The sequence below is a fragment of the Pygoscelis adeliae genome, unplaced genomic scaffold (genome assembly GCF_000699105.1).
Source record: "Pygoscelis adeliae isolate BGI_AS28 unplaced genomic scaffold, ASM69910v1 Scaffold977, whole genome shotgun sequence".
In the NCBI taxonomy this organism is placed as follows: domain Eukaryota; kingdom Metazoa; phylum Chordata; class Aves; order Sphenisciformes; family Spheniscidae; genus Pygoscelis; species Pygoscelis adeliae.
Window position 1 is genome coordinate 51,397 of NW_008825130.1, and position 300 is coordinate 51,696.

The following is a 300-nucleotide window of genomic DNA, read 5'->3' on the forward strand; positions in this document are numbered from 1 at the left end:
GCCGGGTCTCTGCCCTCCCTCCCGGGGGAGGCTCCGGAGACACGGCCCAAAGTCACGCCGGCCCCGCCCGGCTGCGCTGCAGGGCGCTGGGGTAGTATTTGAGGAACAGCTTCCTGGAGATCTCCAGCGTGTCCCCAGCTGGCACGGCCGGGTAGCGCTTCTTGTTGTAGACAAAGCCTCTCTCCACCTGGAAGACAGCCTGGTTGAACTGGTCCTGGTGGAAGGGGCTGCCCGAGTTGAGGCTCTCCACCACGGCAGGGGCGAAGAGGCCCCCGGCGACGCCGGAGCAGGCGCACACCA

At 68.0% G+C, this 300-nt stretch overlaps 1 protein-coding gene across 1 annotated transcript in view; it reads right to left on the reverse strand.

The window, feature by feature from the left end:
- COASY (CoA synthase) overlaps nucleotides 1–300 on the reverse strand; it is a 23,629-nt gene that overhangs the window by 18,130 nt on the left and 5,199 nt on the right. The window contains exon 5 of the mRNA XM_009328279.1: nucleotides 281–300. Within this exon, the coding sequence (XP_009326554.1) occupies nucleotides 281–300 (20 nt within the window). The remainder of the gene's footprint in view (nucleotides 1–280) is intronic.